This window comes from Tachysurus fulvidraco, chromosome 9 (genome assembly GCF_022655615.1).
Source record: "Tachysurus fulvidraco isolate hzauxx_2018 chromosome 9, HZAU_PFXX_2.0, whole genome shotgun sequence".
In the NCBI taxonomy this organism is placed as follows: domain Eukaryota; kingdom Metazoa; phylum Chordata; class Actinopteri; order Siluriformes; family Bagridae; genus Tachysurus; species Tachysurus fulvidraco.
Window position 1 is genome coordinate 3,136,329 of NC_062526.1, and position 16,769 is coordinate 3,153,097.

A 16,769-nucleotide genomic window follows, 5' to 3' on the forward strand; every position below is an offset into this window, starting at 1 on the left:
TCTGGAGTTCGACGATGAGGGCGGCGACGGTAAACCTTTACCACTGACACGAGCTGTTAACATTTTACTTGGTTAAGGAGAGAATTTAAAGTGGGAAGCATTTCAGTTGAAAACATTTTGCTATTTTAGTTTCTACACCACACACTTTCACCTGTACACGCTTTCATACGTGTTCAGGTCTTTAGTGATGCAGTTTGATTTTCAGTCATTAATACACACTTTATACGTTTTTATTTTTTACACGTTTAAATAAAAAAAACCCTCAGGATTCGTATTTGAAGGTTTTTTTAATCAGACTTTTATCTCTGATTTTAATGCGGCAGTAAAATCAGATCAAGCAAAAGTCTGATGCTGAAGTTTAGTGAAGAAGTAAGTCATGTAGAGCACAGAAGATTATTCACACCATCCTGAACCTGAACTGATATAACTGGTGTGTGTGTGTGTGTGTGTCTGTCTGCCTGTCTGTCTGCCTGTCTGTCTGCCTGTCTGTCTGCCTGTCTGTCTGCCTGTCTGTCTGCCTGTCTGTGTGTGTGTCTGTGTGTGTGTCTGTGTGTGTGTGTCTGTCTGCCTGCCTGCCTGCCTGTCTGTGTGTGTGTCTGTGTGTGTGTCTGTGTGTGTGTCTGTGTGTGTGTGTCTGTCTGCCTGCCTGCCTGTCTGTGTGTGTCTGTGTGTGTGTCTGTCTGCCTGCCTGCCTGTCTGTGTGTGTGTGTCTGTGTGTGTGTGTGTGTGTGTCTGTCTGCCTGTCTGTCTGCCTGCCTGTCTGTGTGTGTGTGTGTGTGTGTGTGTGTCTGTCTGCCTGCCTGCCTGCCTGTCTGTGTGTGTGTCTGTGTGTGTGTGTCTGTCTGTCTGCCTTTGTATGTCTGTGTGCCTCTGTGTGTGCCTCTGTGTGTGTCTGTCTGCCTGTCTGCTTGTCTGTCTGCTTGTCTGTCTGTCTGCCTGTCTGTCTGCCTGTCTGTGTGTGCGCGTGTGTGTGCGTGCGCGTGTGTGCGTGCGCGTGTGTGCGTGCGCGTGTGTGCGTGCGCGTGTGTGCGTGCGCGTGTGTGCGTGCGCGTGTGTGCGTGTGCGTGTGTGTGCGTGTGTGTGTGTGTGTGTGTGTGTCCATCTCAGGCGTCAGCTCCCATATGGATGATGAGTACAAGTGGGCCGGTGTAGAAGACCCTAAAGTCATGGTGACGACATCCAGAGATCCGAGCTCTAGACTCAAGATGTTTGCCAAGGTGATTTATTGTATTACTGCAACATTTGTTTAAGACACATTCTCACCTCACGCATCATGTATAAAAACCTGTGCTTGTTAACCACAGGAAGTGAAGCTGATATTCCCAGGGGCCCAGCGCATGAACAGAGGAAACCATGAAGTTGACACCCTGGTGCATGCGTGCAAGGCCAACAGCGTGACAGATCTGGTGATAGTTCACGAGACCAGAGGACAGCCAGGTACGGTCACTAAAATCCTCGTCCTGCGTGACGGTATTTGCCTTCGCTCTGAGCGTCCGAGTGTCTTTCTGTTCCTGCAGACGGTCTCATCGTGTGTCACTTGCCTTTCGGACCGACGGCGTATTTCACTCTGTACAACGTGGTGATGAGACACGACGTCCCGGACATCGGCACCATGTCCGAAGCCTTCCCCCACCTCATCTTTCACAACTTCACCTCTCGCCTCGGCAGACGGGTGAGTCACGCAGGAAGACGACGTCAATCGAAGATAAACAAAAATAATCAGTTCCTCTGCGTTTCAAATGAAACAGTCTGACGTGCATGATTTTTTTAATTTTTTTTCCATTTAACAACACCGGTTATATTATCTGTACATGTAGAGTCAACACTCCCACCTATACAGGCTCCTATGTTCAGTGTTACTACGGAAACGGTGCAATAAACGTACGATTAGTAGCTGCATTTCAGTCACAGCCGTTGTTATAGAAATGCAGCTACTAATCGTACGTTTTTTTTTAACTCTTTATGGTATCTTTGACCTTTATAGTGTGTCGTGAAACAAGCCTCGTTCCCTCTTACCTTCTAGCAGGCATGAACATTATTTGTGTCATCATTCTTGTTTTTTTTTTCCCTCTCTTGGTGTTAATGAGTTATAAACGCAGCTCGTGACGCTTTCGTATCTGGATGTCGTTGTTTGCTTAACATTCTCACAGACACCTTTTATCCATTCACAGAACTGTGTTTCATCTTCAAAACGTTCATATTACAGCTAAATGTATTCGATATGAATAATAAATTTGAGCTTTTTTTTTTAAACTCATTTATTTTTTTTGGACAAACGTCAGAAATGTCATGGCTGGAAATGCAGTGCTGTGGCGTATCAGCACCATCTAGTGGTCAACATGTGCATTGCGTTTGCGTCTTGGATTAAAAATATGTCCAGTATGTTCCCATATTTGAGTTATAAAAAAAGTTTCAGGTTGATGGTACACAAAGTCTTTAACCTAGTGAGCCAGTGTTAATGTTTTTTAGCGATAGAGATTTAAAAGCACTTTTGCACACCGCTTTGGAAAAGGATGCCCGCCAAGTGCAGCATATCGTGTGTGTGTGAGTGTGTGAGTGAGTGTGTGAGTGAGTGTGTGAGTGAGTGAGTGTGTGTGAGTGAGTGTGTGTGAGTGAGTGTGTGTGAGTGAGTGTGTGTGAGTGAGTGTGTGTGAGTGAGTGTGTGTGAGTGAGTGTGTGTGAGTGAGTGTGAGTGAGTGTGTGTGTGTGAGTGAGTGTGTGTGTGTGAGTGAGTGTGTGTGTGTGAGTGAGTGTGTGTGTGTGAGTGAGTGTGAGTGAGTGAGTGTGTGAGTGAGTGTGAGTGAGTGAGTGTGTGAGTGAGTGTGTGAGTGAGTGTGTGAGTGAGTGTGTGAGTGAGTGTGTGAGTGTGCGTGTGTGGCGTGAGTGGTGTGAGTGCGTGTGTGTGTGAGTGTGTGGGTGGTGTGTGTGCGTGAGTGTGTGTGTTGTGTGTGTGCTGTGTGTGTGAAGTGGTGTGTGTGGTGTTGAGTGTGTGCGTGAGTGTGTGTGAGTGAGTGTGTGTGAGTGAGTGTGTGTGAGTGAGTGTGTGTGTGTGTGTGTGTGTGAGTGAGTGTGTGTGTGTGTGTGTGTGTGTGTGTGGAGAAGCCTGATGGTCCACTGGATTTACCAAACCTCAGTCCCATAGTTTTACTATACAGAATCAGACATCATGGGAATTGTTCCTGGAAACAGAAGGTGCTGATGTTTGTACATGCAGCTTATTTTCCATCCCAGACATTTATCATGAAATATTTGTGTGCTTGTTTATTTGAAGCTCATGGGCTTTTATCTCCCTCCACATTCAGGTGTCCAACATCCTCAAGTACCTGTTTCCGGTTCCTAAAGACGACAGCAAACGTGTTATTACATTCGCCAATCAAGATGATTACATCTCCTTCAGGTGGCTCCATTCAGTCTTTTACTCTTAGGCTGTCGTGTGATCATTTGGGTTGAACAAGCGTGATTGCGTCCTCTTATGTAGCATGTTTTAGGGGCCAAGCACAAAAAAGTCACTGAGCAAAGATTGATGGAGTTTTTACATATTGACCAAAATTTTGTATTTTCAACTTGAGAGGTTTAGTGAAAGCAGGAATTGAGGCAGCGTCTCAGCAATCGCGTGACATTTTGTCCCCAAATCCTGAAGCGCTTAAAGCTTCTGTTCTTCCTTCGTCAGTAAGGGGTTGGGCCAGAAAGTGCTCGGACCCCTTAATTGCTGCTGATTATGACCCTTTGCACAATAAACACATTTCTGTTGCTTTGTGCGTTACAGGCATCACGTTTACAAGAAAACCAACCACAAGAACGTCGAGCTGACCGAAGTCGGACCCCGTTTTGAAATGAAACGTGAGTGACTTGTTAATTGGCCCCCGGAACAGATAATTAAATCATAACACAATTTCTATCACTTCTAGTTCAATTGTATTTCCTTTTTAAAATGTTTTTCAGGCCGATCAATCTAACTAAGATCATTTCCTGAAAATTCTCTGTTGTGCTTTAAGATTTATTTATTTATTTTTTTCCATACTGACATTCACAACACGTATTTTATCCAACATATTTTTGTATATCGACAGACTTGTGTTTGATTTTTATATCGAAGCGTACTGTATAAAGACAGTGTAGCCATGATGAAGGTCACATGACCATCTTCGCCGACCTGGGAACACCAAACAGAGACACAAATAGCAATGACGTCTGAGCTTTTGTCTTTTCCGTCTTTTCCTCAGTGTACATGATCAAGCTGGGCACTCTGGAGAACGAGAGCACGGCGGAGGTGGAGTGGCGTCATCACGCCTACACGCGCACCGCCAAAAAGAGAAAGAGTTTAAGTGTGCAGTAAAACACACATCCGGAGCGATGCTGGATAAAGACTCCATGTGGGTTTATCGCTCTGCTTTTTTTACAGATTATCTAAATGTTAAGATCTGTGTGTGGAGGCAGTATGAGTGTGTAAGGTGTTTTTTTTTTTTTTTTTTTAAACCACAGAAAATAACGTTTATCGCTTTCTGAAGACAGAATGTGTACATACAGATGTGTTTACATACAAATGTGTACATACAGGTGTGTGTGTACATACAGGTGTGTGTGTTTGTACTTACAGATGCGTTTACATACAAATGTGTACATACAGATATGTGTGTGTGTACATACAGATGTGTGTGTGTACATACAGATGTGTGTTTGTACATACAGATGTGTACATACAGATGTGTGTGTACAGATAATCACTCATTTGTATTTTGAGGGATTTCATATTTTCCATACCAGATGTGTGTGGAGTGTAAGATACTCAGTACTTTAGTATTTATTCATGTCTTTAAGGTTTCTCTAAATATCTGATGGCAGACAGAGAGGAAAAGTTGTGGCACAATCATTATTCTGAGCTGCTGAGTGCCTTAAATAAGGAATAAAACACTTCTTGTTTGGTTGATTATGTTCCAGTAACAGCTCAAAAGTTATTTCTATCATATGTTATATATATATATATATAGCATGTATGTTTAATGATGTGAAATGTCTAAAACAAATCATTCCATCATTCTCTCTCTCTCTCTCTTCCCCTTCCTCTTTGTTTTTTGCATATGACTGTAACTATTCTCTCTCTTCCTCTTCCTCTCTGTCTCTCCCCCCCCCCCCCTCTGGACTAAAAAACACAGCTTGTAATTGTATTGTTGTTTTTTTAACCATATCTCCATTTTTCTGACTGTTTACTAGACTCTCGACTCCTTCCACACATTTATAAACATCACCTTACGGATCATCTTTCCTTCTGAATCCGAATTCAACAGCGCCGTGTTACGAAGGTCATTATCAATAATACTAAATCCTTCGATAACTAAATTCAAATGAACAGATTTATTTTCTATCAGTGTCTTTGTACATGATGTGTCTCGTATGTGCTCCAATAAAAACTAAAACAAGCGGCCAAAGTTTCCGTTTTTCTTCGCTAGATTTTATTTTATTCCTTTTACACTTAATGATTAGAAAATGTAGTAATAAATAAAACCTTCAATGTGGGGTAGGGGTTTGATTTAATCCCAATAAACACGTTTAAGAGTTTTTTTCCGTGTGTTTTATGTTTAGAAATGCGGCTTTTATTTTGAAACGCATGTCAAACTTTTCGCGTCTACGCATGTGCAGGGCCAACCCGGAAACGGCCAGTCATTGTGACACACGTGTGTGTGTTTATTGTTGACTTTGGAGAATCATGCAGTGTGTGCGGATGTTGTGCGCGTCTCACAGATGTGTCCTGAACATCTGCAGCGTCTTCGCTTCGTGTAGATCACCTGAAAAAACGCTCCGGTTCTTTAGAAAAGACTCTGTTTATTGTAAAAGGTGCTCATGTTCATCAGTAAGAAAGTGTTGGAGTTGTGGTTCATCTGCTCAGCTGTTCTTCTGCTCCTCATGTAACTCCATACAGCCTCCTCAGGAAAAAGCTACTTACTTTGAGATCTTAAACTGGTAAGTTTCATGTGTTTAATGTTTAATGTTCAATGCAAATGTAAATAATACAATTCCAATCCAGCTTGACGTGACAATCACATGATGAACATCAACGTTTGTTTAACTTTTAGTGATCAAACGTTTGCTTTGGACACTCAGGAGCTTCAGGGAAAATACATAGAGCTGCAGAGATCTATGCATCCTGACAACTTCAGCCAGAAATCACAGGTACTGAGCTTGGAGTAGAGAGAGAAAACGTGAGAGCAACACTGCCCTCTGCTGCCAGTCTGGGGAATTACAAGCCAACCTCACAGAAGTAAATGAGCTCTTTTCCAAAACGCTATAAATCCATTTTAATAGTTTTTATGAAAATGCTTTTTTTTTTTTTTTTTTTTTTTTTTTATTAACCAAGACCCACACATTTTGTTTATATTCAATTTATCCTGTTAAAATGGTCTGTTGGCTCAGTCTGAGCATGTATTGTTAAATGAAACAACAATTTTGTTGAATATAAATTCAGAGTTTCTTTTTAATTAATTAATTAATTAATTTATTTATTTTTATAAAAAGAGACATAAACCAACAAGAAAACATGCAACATGTGACATCAGGGAAATAAATAACTTCCGAATAATATAAATAGTAAAAAATAAATAGTAAAAAAAAATTAATGGCTCATCCAGGCCATCGAAATTGTTATTACAGTTAAAAACACTCATTTTGAAGACTGCACACAAACAAACATCTCTCGCCTCAGACCGCCGCTATGTTGGATTGCGTCGAGCGCTCACCGGATTCTGATCGGTCGAGAGGACATATGTAGCGTTTAGGCAAAAAAACAGGTTTGGCGCTTATCGCGATTTGGAAAGGAACTGCATCTTGCAGTACATTTTAAACAAGGAAATATAGCGTTTTTGCATGAAACATTGATGGAGCAGTAAATAGGTTCACAACACAGCAAAATGACATGACAAACTAGTTTTTTTTTTATTTTGGCGTTTATCGCATTTTGGAAAATAGCTCTTCAAATACACCCCTCACGTTTAGAATCAGAATCAGAAATCAGATCAGAAAGATCTTTATTGCCAGGTACGTTTTCACATACGAGGGATTTGTTATAGTACAGAAGCTCCACAGTGTAACAGAATGACATTGACAAGACACAAACACACATGGGAAGCCGTGGCCTAATGGTTAGAGAGTTTGACTCCTAACCCTAAGGTTGTGGGTTCGAGTCTCGGGCCGGCAATACTACGACCGAGGTGCCCTTGAGCGAGGCACCGAACCCCCCCCCCCCCAACTGCTCCCCGATAAATAAATAATGTAAGAATAGTGTTGTGTTCCATGTATGTCAAGTGAATACATATTTGTGTAAATATTTTATTACATCTTTTCATGTGACAACACTGAAGAAATGACACTGTGCCACAGTGTGTGTTCAGCTTGTATAACAGCTTGTTGTCCCTTCAAAATAACTCAACACACAGCCATTAATGTCTTAACCGCTGGCCACAAAAGTGAGTACACCCCTAAGTGAAAATGTCCAAATTGGGCCCAAAGTGTCAATATTTTGTGTAGCCACCATTATTTTCCAGCACTGCCTTAACCCTCTTGGGCATGGAGTTCACCGGAGCATCACTGGTTGCCAATGGAGTCCTCATAAGTTCCTGCATGACGACATCACGGAGCTGGTGGATGTTAGAGACCTTGCGCTCCTCCACCTTCCAGCACCATGCATGACTGTAGGCAAGATACACTTGTTTTTGTACTCCTTGCCTGGTCTGAACCAAATAAGTTTATCTTGGTCTCAACAGACCACAGGACATGGTTCCAGTAATCCATGTCCTTAGTCTGCTTGTCTAGAGCAAACTGTTTTCAGGCTTTCTTGTGCATCATCTTTAGAAGAGACTTCCTTCAGGGATGACAGCCATGCAGACCAGATTGATGCAGTGTGCTGTATGGTCTGAGCACTGACAGGCTGAACACCCTCTCCTCTCCTCTCCTCTGCAGCAATGCTGGCAGCATCCGTACGTCTATTTCCCAAACACAACCTCTGGATATGACACTGACCACGTGCACTCAACTTGTCTGGTGGATCATGGCGAGGCCTGTTCTGAGTGGAACCTGTCCTGTTAACTGTCCTGCTATATGGTATTGGTCACCATGCTGAAGCTCATTTTTAGGGTCTTTATGTAGAGCAACAATTTTTTTTTTTTCAGATCCTCAGAGAGTTCTTAGCCATGTTGAACCTCCAGTGGCGAGTATGAGAGAGTGAGAGCGATAACACCAAACTTAACACACCTGCTCCTTGATCACACCTGAGACCATGTAACACTAACGAGACACATGACACCGGCGAGAGAAAATAACTAATTGGGCCCAATTTGGACATTTTCACTTAGGGGTGTACTCACTTGTTGTGGCCAGCGGTTTAGACATTAATGGCTGTGTGTTGAGTTATTTTGAGGGGACAGTAAGCTGTTATACAAGCTGAACACTCACTACTTTACACTGTAGCACAGAGTCATTTCTTATTTTAGTGTTTTCACATCAAAAGATAGAATAAAATATGTACATAAATGTGAGGGGTGTACTTACTTCTTTGAGATACTGTATCCTGTAGGTTTTGTACGATGTCAGTATCTTCCCTGCGTTCAGCTTTTCTGAGTGAACTCGTAAACTCTAACGATAGAAAAGGAAGATTTTACTAATATTAATCGTTCTCAGAAGTCTTCAAGGCATGGATCCTACAAGACGGAAACATTCCCCCGAGACTCGCGTGTCTCCTGTCTACAGTCCCATGCAACTTCTAGCCGGAACACATGATGCAAGAGAGACCCATTCCTACTACAGGTTGCCGTGGTAATAGCGTGTCCGTGTGCGGTGAGGCTATCGGCAACGTATCATACCATACTAGACGGAGGAGACGCTGGACACGCCTACATCTAATCGCTGTTGTTCATTTCACCAGCAGTCACTAATTCTCACTGAAAGCAAATGATTCTCCGGTTGATTTGTCGCAGTACGTGCGAACGTGACGCTAGCAGACGTTATCCGGCGAGTAAATGATGGCTCTAAATGGAGTCACGTGATCAGCGACGATCCTCAAACCATGACATTTCAAAACAGATAGTGAAAGCAGCTCAAGAAGACCTTCATCACAGCATTACAGCACCTCCAGCAGGCTGAATCTGCAATGGCAGAAATAAAGCTTCTTCAGACCTCAAGCTGATCTCCAAACCTGTAACCTCAGCTTCCTGTTATCATCTGACCTGAAGAGTGGAACCTGAAGTGCTCTGCTGCTGCTAAGAGTTTGTGTGTGTTTGTGATTTTTGATTTGCTTTTCAGCTCAACACGAATGCAAAGAATGTTTATTTGCCTTCCTGTCAGTTTAACCTGTCCTAAGAAGGTGCTTCTGACTGTCGAGTTTGTCTTTCAAACCATTCCGAGCGTCTTGCACACGGATCCGATGCCAGTGTCCAGGTTACCGATTGAACCCGCCGTCTGATAGCAGTCCCATAACCCTTGAGGTTTATAACTCCGCCCACTTGTTTAACAGACCGCTAAGATCCCTTTGCTGTTTTTGAAAAGACTAAACGCTTACGGGTTTGCAAAGTTCTTAAAAGTTCTCAAGCTCTCAAGACTCTGAAACGGTTCCTCCTCCACATCCTGCCGGTTCTCTCTCATCTCCCTGGTGTTATCCTTCCCGACACCCATCTCTCACCTCGTCCCTGCTCCGCCGAGATCCGCCTTACTCCCTTCCCCTCTGCCGTCATCCAAACACAGAGACACCTGAGAACATCGGAGAAAGAATCCAATTATCGACGTGGCCGAGGACTCGTGACCGGAGAGAGCAGCTGTGAGCTTGGGGATTGTTCTGAAACTGTGTGATAGATGTGAACGAGTAGCTGTGAGCAAAACGTGAGAGTTTTAGATTACTTTTTTCCCCCTTTTGTGAACTTACAAAAGAACGATTTCCTTTCGACGCCCCGTGTTTGACTGCCGAGTTATTTTTAACGTCAGATTTTTACATAATGAGTTTTCATTCATTTGGATGCTTTTTTTTTTTTGTATCTCTTTGTTCCAGACAGAACAGAGATATTCTGAAGAGCAATCAGCCTTGATAAACAAAGCCTACAGGACCCTACAGAAACCTCTCACACGGAGCGTCTACTTGGTAAGAGGAGCTTTTTCGTAAAATCTCAAAGTAGCTTCCTGCTTTCCGTACAAAATACGTTTCTTTGCGAGTGTCATCGCCGGTGATGTTTATTTTTTATGTCTTCGGCTTGTCAGATTCGAAGCATAAAATAATGTCCTAATTATTCTAGGGATTATTTTTTCCCCCCCTGCTGCTGCTGCCAAGGGCACAGTTCCAGTGTTTGTACATTTTCACAGCCATCTTGTGATTGTGCTCGAATTTTTTTTATGGACAAAATTAAGCACTTTAGGCCCAGTATACTTTGAGAAACACAGTATAATACGATTGGAATGTAAAGCTTGCGAACTGCCTAAATGCTATAATAGGACAATACATGCTGCATATGATTCAGTACATCCTGCATACGATTCAGTACATCCTGCATACGATTCAGTATGATTCATTACATCCTGCATACGATTCAGTACATCCTGCATACGATTCAGTACATCCTGCATACGATTCAGTACATCCTGCATACGATTCAGTACATCCTGCATACGATTCAGTACGATTCAGTACATCCTGCATACGATTCAGTATGATTCATTACATCCTGCATACGATTCAGTATGATTCATTACATCCTGCATACGATTCAGTACATCCTGCATACAATTCAGTACATCCTGCATACGATTCAGTACATCCTGCATACGATTCAGTACATCCTGCATACGATTCAGTACATCCTGCATACGATTCAGTACGATTCAGTACATCCTGCATACGATTCATTATGATTCATTACATCCTGCATACGATTCAGTATGATTCATTACATCCTGCATACGATTCAGTACATCCTGCATACGATTCAGTACGATTCCATACATCCTGCATACGATTCAGTACATCCTGCATACGATTCCATACATCCTGCATACGATTCAGTACATCCTGCATATGATTCCATACATCCTGCATACGATTCAGTACGATTCAGTACATGCTGCATACGATTCAGTATGATTCCATACATCCTGCATACGATTCAGTATGATTCATTACATCCTGCATACGATTCAGTACATCCTGCATACAATTCAGTACATCCTGCATACGATTCAGTACATCCTGCATACGATTCAGTACATCCTGCATACGATTCAGTACATCCTGCATACGATTCAGTACATCCTGCATACGATTCAGTACATCCTGCATACGATTCAGTACGATTCAGTACATCCTGCATACGATTCAGTATGATTCATTACATCCTGCATACGATTCAGTATGATTCATTACATCCTGCATACGATTCAGTACATCCTGCATACGATTCAGTACATCCTGCATACGATTCCATACATCCTGCATACGATTCAGTACATCCTGCATATGATTCCATACATCCTGCATACGATTCAGTACGATTCAGTACATGCTGCATACGATTCAGTATGATTCCATACATCCTGCATACGATTCAGTACGATTCAGTACATCCTGCATACGATTCAGTACGATTCAGTGCATCCTGCATACGATTCAGTATCTTCTGGACTACGATTCAGTACCCACTGCATTCAATTTAGTACCTACTTCATAAGATTCAGTATCTGCTGCGTTTGATTCAGTAAAAAATGTAAACGATTAAATATCTTCTGCATGCAATTCAGTACCTACAGTGTTCAATTCAGTAAATAATGCCCCCGAATCAGTACTACTACGAACGATTCGGTAGCTGCCGCTCGGCCGTTTATGTGTGTGTAGTGTTAACACAATCCGGACAGACTGCACTACATCCATTGCCACGTGACCTGCGATGATTATTATTATTTTTTTTCTTTTTAAACCATTAACATTTCAGAACGCTGTTTTCACTCTGATGCTGGAGACTCAATAAAAGAGAAAGATAAATGTCCCCTTGCAAAAAAACACCATATCCAAGATTATATGCCTTTCTTTAATCTGTTTATCATTACTCCCAAGATTATATGAGATATGTTACATTTGCCACCGAAGTCGAAGTGAAAGAGCTGTTACCATAGTGACAATAGCCTGTTTACATAAACATTTGCGCTGTTGTAAAAATCTGCTGACCAATCAGATTTGAGAACTCATTGCGGTATAAAGTACAGCTACTGATCTTGATGATGATGATGATGATGATGACGAATCTCAGCTGCAGTTACAAGGAGTCGAGCTGGACGAAGGCACAGACGCCGCGGCAGATCCAGCTTTGCTATTAAAGGTCATGGACGTCAACGAGAAGCTGGCAGAGACCCAGAGCCTCGACGAGGTCAGGGCTGTAGGCCAGGAAGTGCAAGGTGAGCACAGCTACACAACACGATTTAAAAAATAAAATAAAATAAATAAATAAATAAATAAATCTGCCGAACATTTTTACACCCACACGTAGGCCTTGTTTATTTGACTTTTCGTGTACGCTTTAAAGAAACGCTCAAGGCTACGTTTTCATTTTCACTCTTTTTTCTTCTTCTTCTATCTTTAGCTATTTGGATATTTATTTCGGCCTAGCGTGTTCTTTTAAAAATAAATAAATAAATAAATAAAAGTTAAGAGGATTTAAAAAAAAAAAAACAAAACAACCAAAAACAAAACAATCTTTTTCTGTGGTATTCCCATCTCCAATCGTTTAAAAGCAGGGCCCTGTAAATACACATGATCTTTTCTTTTCTCCTCCAGTGACCTTGAAAAACCTGACAGAACAGATGAATACATCGCTAAACAAAGGTATCCTCCTAATTTCCCCTTTTTCGCTCCTTGTAAATTTGAGATCAGTCGAAACACACGACCGAGGTCACGCTCACGCGAGGGAGCTCGTTTCCTTGACTCGTCTGAAAAAAAAAGGTGATTTCTTTTTAAGATTTATTTCATTTCTTTGTTATATTCTAACCCCAATTTTCCCAGGGGACCTGAAGTCAGCCAGAGAGCTCCTGATTCAAATGAAATACTTTGCAAATCTGGAAGAGAAGGTAAAGGAGAAACTGAGGGAGAACTTTTGAGGTGGTGGAGAAGGAACGGTTCGACGCTTCGAAAGTAAAAGTGCTTGAACGTGTAAAAGATGAACATCATGTAAATTAAAATCTATTTTTAATCCGTGTGGTTATTTTGTGCTGTAATGGTTGGAAACAAACAATAGGGAGAATTAGGATACACTCTCACTCATTTTCTACCGCTTATCCGAACTACCTCGGGTCACGGGGAGCCTGTGCCTATCTCAGGCGTCATCGGGCATCGAGGCAGGATACACCCTGGATGGAGTGCCAACCCATCACAGGGCATACACACACACACACACTTTCATTCATCAATCACACACTCTATGGACAATTTTCCAGAGATGCCGATCAACCTACCATGCATGTCTTTGGACCGGGGGAGGAAACCGGAGTACCCGGAGGAAACCCCCGAGGCACGGGGAGAACATGCAAACTCCACACACACAAGGCGGAGGCGGGAATCAAACCCCCAACCCTGGAGGTGTGAGGCGAACCTGAATTAGGATACAAACGGTAGAAATATTTCTTGCTAAAACATCCTGAAATCACAAGTCAAATCTGCCTCCAATGTTGGAAAAATTCAATTATTAACCGAGTTAAACAGATTTTGATCACATGCAGATTATCGGTGTAAACGAGTACGTTGTTCCAAATGAACTCGAATGTGCTCGAAATGGATACAGATATGAACACATGGTGCAATCATTTTAGTCTGCTTAGAAAACTTAACAGGACACAAAGTCCAATATGAAGCACGTTGGATGAATTAAAAGACCATGTAAACAATTACCATCAAATTTTCATTTCCTTAAAGCCACTCCCACTTAAGCCACGCCTACTTTGGGTGTTTTGGTTTTGCCAAAACGTTTAAAGTTGATGTCGTGTAAAGTCTGAGACACAAGTGCTAGTGTCCTGTTATATAACTTATATATATAGTCATTTATAGCTGCTATACTATATATATATATATATATATATACACAAACAGTTGTATGAAAAAGTTTAGGAACTTTTATTTATTTTTTATTTTTATTTATAAATATTTTGGTGTTCGGATCAGCAATTTTATTTTGATCGATCAAATAACTGAAGGACACTAAAGTAATATTTCAGTAGTGAAATGAGGTTTATTGGATGAACAGAAAATGCACAATGTGCATCAAAACGAAATTAGACAGATGCATAAATTTGGGCACCCTTGCCATTTTGTTGATTTGAATACCTGATTAATTGGAACACACAATTGGTTTGGTGAGCTCATTAAACCTCGTCACACTAACTATTCTCTCTCTCTCTCTCTCTCTCTCTCTCTCTCTCTCTCTCTCTCTCTCTCTCTCTCTCTCTCTCTCTCTCTGACATTCAAGACACCTTCTACCTTCTCTGAATGTTACACAAACCTCTAACAAAACCTCCACCACACCAACGATCTGTTTTTTTCTTTACATTTTTAGATGATACACATCATCATAGCACAAGTACCTGGGAAGCAGCCGTTACTATAGCGACAATAAGCTCATTAATAATCCACCATGGTAAAGATGGAACTGGCCAATCAGAATCGAGAATTTCTCAAAAACAATTATAATGAGTAATTAAATACAACAGACGCCGTATATTAATTAAGGCTTACTGTACGTTACAGAATAAGAGTTCCCATAAATGTAAACCTTAAAAAAACAAAAAACAAGAGACATGTTTTACTTAAGGTTTTCGACTCGACTCTTCCCGCAGTACCGGCTGTGATTAATGCGTCTTATTAGACTGTAATGTGAACTGATTCATTAGGCTGTAATTGGAGCAAGTTTCTGCTCGATTGTGTCATTACTCCGGACACACAGTAAAACATCGCACCCTTATTAGATACAGCCTCAGCAAAATTGTTTTATTGCACCGGTTCGTAGCGTCGCTTAGGGTGGGGGATAAACTAAATTATGTAGAAATCCACTTAGCAATTCAAAGATTTATGATTGTGTGTGTGTTTGAGAGATAAACGTGAGTGTGTATGTGTTTGAATACCCGAGTCAAGCTGTAGAGGGAACCCTGTCACCTGAAAATGACGCAGTGACACTGCGTTTACCTGCAACACGTTTTCCCACCCATAAAAAAAAAACGTAAAACATGATTATATAAAGGCACAATTAAAGATCGGATTCCAGCATCCAGGGTAAAATGATCTGTCAGAGAAGAACCTGTCAGACAGCATTTCATTAAAATCTTAATTAATTCTTAATCAAGAAGCAAAACAAACATCCGAAGACACAGGAAAAGCCCGAGCTCCCAACAGGATGGTTGTGAAGCCGGCGGTCTGTCCTGTGGTCACAGGCCTCGGCTGCTTGTTTATTAAGTGCAGAACGTCTTCCTCACGTAGCTGAGTTTTCCTTCACCGAGACCCCATTTACTTAATGCATGCAGATTGGCTGAGGATTAAATGTCGCCCACCCACGGCAGTAGAGAGAGAGAGAGAGGGAAAGAGACAAACAGAGAGAGAGACAGAGAGAGACAGACAGAGAAAGAGAGAATGAGAGAGAGAGAGACAGACAGAGAAAGAGACAAAGAGAGAATGAGAGAGACAGACAGAGAAAGAGACAGAAAGCGAGAGACAGACAGAGACAAATAGAGAATGAGAGAGAGAGGCAGAGAGAGACAGACAGAGAAAGAGACAGAGAGTGAGAGACAGACAGACAGACAGAGACAAAGAGAGAATGAGAGAGAGCGAGACAGAGAGAGACAGACAGAAAGAGAGAATGAAAGAGAGAGAGGCAAAGAGAGAGAGAGAGAGAGACAGAGAGCGACAGAGAGAGATGTGGGCTAATTATTATTCAAGCTGTAATCGGGAAATGTGTACCATGCTCCCAAATTAATGAAAAAATGTGACTGACCAATTCCAGAGTCATCGTTTTGCTCTACCAACTCTTTGAAATTGAGTTTGAGAGAGAGAGAGATAGAGAGAGAGAGAGAGAGAGAGAGAGAGCTTTAAAGAAAAACAGTGCCTCGAAGAGAAATTGACTTGGACGGCACACAGGAGGGCACCGAGCAGGAGCCTGTGTTTGTTTTTAGCTTCTCATTCCGACTCAGACGAGGAACCGATAAACATGCAGTAAGCTTTATTGTTTGTCACAACATGAGAGAAATGTACCAATACAGACAGACAGACAGACAGACAGACAGACAGACAGACAGACAAAATAAATCTAGAATAAAACAACTGGTAGGATAATAAACAGAGGCGCTGCTGGATATTTTGGGTTCCCGGTCAGGTCGATCCCTCTGACACTGAACAGCTTTCGCTCCATGGGGTCTCCTTTAGCCTGCCAACTGTTTAACCTTAATCCTGTCCTCGTCTTTACCTCCATTGACGACACTCTGGCTAGTCCGTCACAGTTCTTCTCAGAGCATCACAAACACGTGCGCGTCGGTAGTGATTTTAAAATGACCACAGATGAGAAAAACTTCTTCCTAAAAACTTTAGGTTTAAGTTTAATTTCTAAGCTTTTACGATGAATACCTCGGTATCTAGGTACGGCATGAACGTCGTACGTTACGACGTCACTGGATCTCAGCTACGTGTGTATCTGCAGGAAACGGAACATTAAATATTTACCTAGATATTTTTCGCTGCTCACAGAGGCTAGCTTAAAGCTTACGCAGGTATTAATGCT

At 41.8% G+C, this 16,769-nt stretch overlaps 2 protein-coding genes and 1 pseudogene across 3 annotated transcripts in view; all 3 read left to right on the plus strand.

The window, feature by feature from the left end:
- imp4 (IMP U3 small nucleolar ribonucleoprotein 4) overlaps positions 1–5,422 on the plus strand; it is an 8,935-nt gene extending 3,513 nt beyond the window's left edge. The window contains exons 3-10 of one of the 2 annotated variants that reach the window (XM_027162718.2): positions 1–29; positions 1,108–1,217; positions 1,305–1,437; positions 1,518–1,672; positions 3,303–3,397; positions 3,767–3,840; positions 4,224–4,373; positions 5,212–5,422. The exon at positions 1–29 is cut by the window's left edge and continues 55 nt beyond it. In XM_027162718.2, the coding sequence (XP_027018519.1) occupies positions 1–29; positions 1,108–1,217; positions 1,305–1,437; positions 1,518–1,672; positions 3,303–3,397; positions 3,767–3,840; positions 4,224–4,336 (709 nt within the window). In that variant the 3' untranslated portion in view covers positions 4,337–4,373; positions 5,212–5,422. Of the gene's footprint in view, positions 30–1,107; positions 1,218–1,304; positions 1,438–1,517; positions 1,673–3,302; positions 3,398–3,766; positions 3,841–4,223 lie in introns of both variants that reach the window. The other variant, XM_027162717.2, reaches the window with a different exon arrangement.
- Positions 5,423–5,624: 202 nt separating this feature from the next.
- On the plus strand, positions 5,625–13,205 carry hscb (HscB mitochondrial iron-sulfur cluster cochaperone). Its single transcript, XM_027162727.2, has 6 exons — positions 5,625–5,958; positions 6,072–6,168; positions 10,028–10,117; positions 12,270–12,414; positions 12,794–12,841; positions 13,019–13,205. Exons 1-6 carry the CDS (start codon positions 5,705–5,707, stop codon positions 13,111–13,113), a joined length of 729 nt encoding a protein of 242 aa, XP_027018528.1. The 5' UTR covers positions 5,625–5,704; the 3' UTR covers positions 13,114–13,205.
- Positions 10,124–12,263, plus strand: LOC125145588 (annotated as a pseudogene).
- Positions 13,206–16,769: the final 3,564 nt, after the last annotated feature.

What these genes read in the sequence shown, in the direction of transcription:
- hscb (XM_027162727.2), top strand. Translation starts at nt 5,705, where the DNA reads ATGCAGTGTGTGCGGATGTTGTGCGCGTCTCACAGATGTGTCCTGAAC. An exon ending in TACTTTGAGATCTTAAACTG is followed by an intron (nt 5,959 to 6,071) that starts GTAAGTTTCATG and finishes TTTAACTTTTAG; the next exon opens with TGATCAAACGTTTGCTTTGG. An exon ending in GAATACATCGCTAAACAAAG is followed by an intron (nt 12,842 to 13,018) that starts GTATCCTCCTAA and finishes CAATTTTCCCAG; the next exon opens with GGGACCTGAAGTCAGCCAGA.